General features: G+C 42.1%; 1 protein-coding gene and 1 long non-coding RNA gene across 2 annotated transcripts; one reads left to right on the top strand and one right to left on the bottom strand.

Moving 5' to 3' along the window:
* Window positions 1-103: 103 nt before the first annotated feature.
* Window positions 104-860, bottom strand: LOC106818651. The gene is made up of 3 exons (XR_001395269.1): window positions 778-860; window positions 374-529; window positions 104-182 (listed from the first exon to the last, which is right to left on the bottom strand). It is a non-coding gene; the product is annotated as an uncharacterized LOC106818651 (long non-coding RNA).
* An 830-nt stretch (window positions 861-1,690) lies between these two features.
* Window positions 1,691-2,162, top strand: LOC106818650 (the record flags this gene model as incomplete). Its single annotated transcript, XM_014823338.1, is given in 2 exon segments — window positions 1,691-1,761; window positions 2,043-2,162. Coding segments are annotated over 2 exon segments (191 nt in total), but the record flags the coding sequence as incomplete, so codon positions are not given.
* Window positions 2,163-2,394: the final 232 nt, after the last annotated feature.

The following is a 2,394-nucleotide window of genomic DNA, read 5'->3' as shown; positions in this document are numbered from 1 at the left end:
CAGCAGCAGCAGCAGCAGCAGCAGCAGCAGCAGTAGCAGCAGAAGTAGTAGTAGCAGTAGTAGCAGCAGCAGCAGAAGCAGCAGCAATTACTGGTATACCTACCGCAGGAAACACCTCCTCCTGGATCAGCTTGTAGAGCTTGTTCACAGCCCGGCGACCCTGCACGTCCCCTTGCTCGCCCCTGCCAATCAAAACATCCGACGTAGTAGACCCACAACATCGCCAACACCACTTCTGCTGACAAAATCTTTACTAAAGAGGTATGCTAAATCGTTCACGCCTTTAACGAATTTCCTGGGGATCCCACGAGCAAACATGAAACGAATTACCATGCACGTGCGCGTTCGTGCGCGAGAGCAGAAGCACCGGTACCTGAGCTGCCACAGTTCGTCCTCCAGCGACGTGAAGATGACGTCCAAATCAGTGGCATCGCTGACTTTTCGTTTGTTTGAGTCGCAGCACCAAAGCTTAACAGTTCGCTGTTCACTGGTGTAAGCTGGGTCTTCGGCCATAATGCTACCGGAATCTCTGAAAATAGCATGTACATGATTTATACTGCCTTAAATTATTCAGATTTGTAAGCAATATATATAGTAATAATAATATATAGGATAACAATATAGGCCATAAACAATAAACCATGACATAAACCAAGCATTAAAAATACACAGCCCTACGTCAGTGTACGCACTGGATTTGTAATGTAAATGTACCACTATAAATCGACTTCAATTTAAGACGTGTTATTAGTGTAGGAATAACTTCACACAACATACTTAGGTTCACGTATTCAAGACAGAAAACAAACATCAACAACCGCGATTCACGCCGCGGCCATGTTGGAATCAAAACGAGGCTCTTAGGGTAAGCTGTTTCGTCTGCTACGTAAACACAGGGAGCTTCGAATCTTTTTGCAGCTAAATTGCACTCGTTATACATAGTTACTATAAATATAGATAATATATACACATAACCTATATTATATACATGTACATTATGTACACATTTGATTATAATCTCGTTTGTTAAATTGTTGTTGTTTACACTGTCACTGTGACTGTTGTCAGTGTTGACAGTGACAGTGTTGTTGAGTGTTCACTGACTAGTAGCAAGACTAGTACTAGTAGTAGTAGTACTAGTAGTAGTAGTGCTGAGAGGGTCTATGTCTCCCAGGGTACTGCCGGAACGTACCCTGGTACCAGAGCATATATAAATCAACGTGATTTATATGCTCTGCGGGTACTATCTAATATGCCGGACCGTACCTTACAAAGCACACAACGCTAGATGCACGTATTTCAGACACAAACATCTTCACTGGTTACGTTAGATTACACATAGCAAATGTACCCCTGTACGGAGTTCAAACAGTACAAAGAGTTACGCGGCATATCGAATCTAACTTACGAAAGTTGTCGGAGTCGGTAATAGTAACGGCACAGTACGGTAATAGGATGCCAATAACAACTAGGCCCAGAAACCCATTGCTGAGTGTCATGCTGGCATTAGATCAGGTAGTTGTCGTAATTTTTTTTTTGCTATTAAGATAAATGTGTGACTGAGTCATAACCATCATCTAATAGATCGTGCCTGCGTCTTTTTTCTACGGAGACGATTCAATGAAATTCTATTCAACTCGATAGCTGAACTGATAAAAAAGACTAGCATGTGTTTTTTTCATTTTGTCAGGCGACGATGGATGAAATGCTTTACAACCACATCAACTGGTTCTGAGAATCCAGGAATTCTCACACCATTGGGTGAGTGAAATTCTTCTTTTATCTCCTTCCTAATCTTCTTTGTCGTCATCATCTTCTTCTTTTTCTTCAGAGCTTCTACCAGAAAGATGGTTTCAGCCTTTGTAAATTTTTTTAAAAGTGAATGCATGTGCAAAAGTATATATTGTGTAATTGTATTATTGTTGGTATTGATTGTGTCGCTGTGTAATTGTGTCGATGCTGTGTGTATCGTACTGTTGTGTAACTGTATCGATGCTATACGTATCGTGTCAGTGGGTAATCGCTTTGATGCTGTCATTCAGGGTCAGTGCATGGCTGTATTTACGCATCGTTTGGCACGTCCGGAGAATTTGCTGAACCCAGCGAAGCGTCAATTGCTATACATCCTCGCTCGCCTCTGCTGCAGTCACCGGACCACGCTGGTGAGCTCACTACCCGTCATGTTCCTCTACACTCACAGCCCTAACTACGCTAGCCCACCAGGGGGCTGCTTGTACGCTACCATTGTCATGCAATATTGTTGTAATTGGGGGTGAATTTATGCTACAGATGGCCTAAAATCCTAATCATCCTAGCGAAGTGTAAGCATGAGATCATATAGTGCAAGTATTCTAATGTATAGTACAAGCGTTATAACATATAATGCAATAATTT

Source organism: Priapulus caudatus, unplaced genomic scaffold (genome assembly GCF_000485595.1).
Source record: "Priapulus caudatus unplaced genomic scaffold, Priapulus_caudatus-5.0.1 Scaffold2404, whole genome shotgun sequence".
In the NCBI taxonomy this organism is placed as follows: Eukaryota; Metazoa; Priapulida; class Priapulimorpha; order Priapulimorphida; family Priapulidae; genus Priapulus; species Priapulus caudatus.
This window is presented reverse-complemented; position numbering and strand designations above follow the sequence as displayed.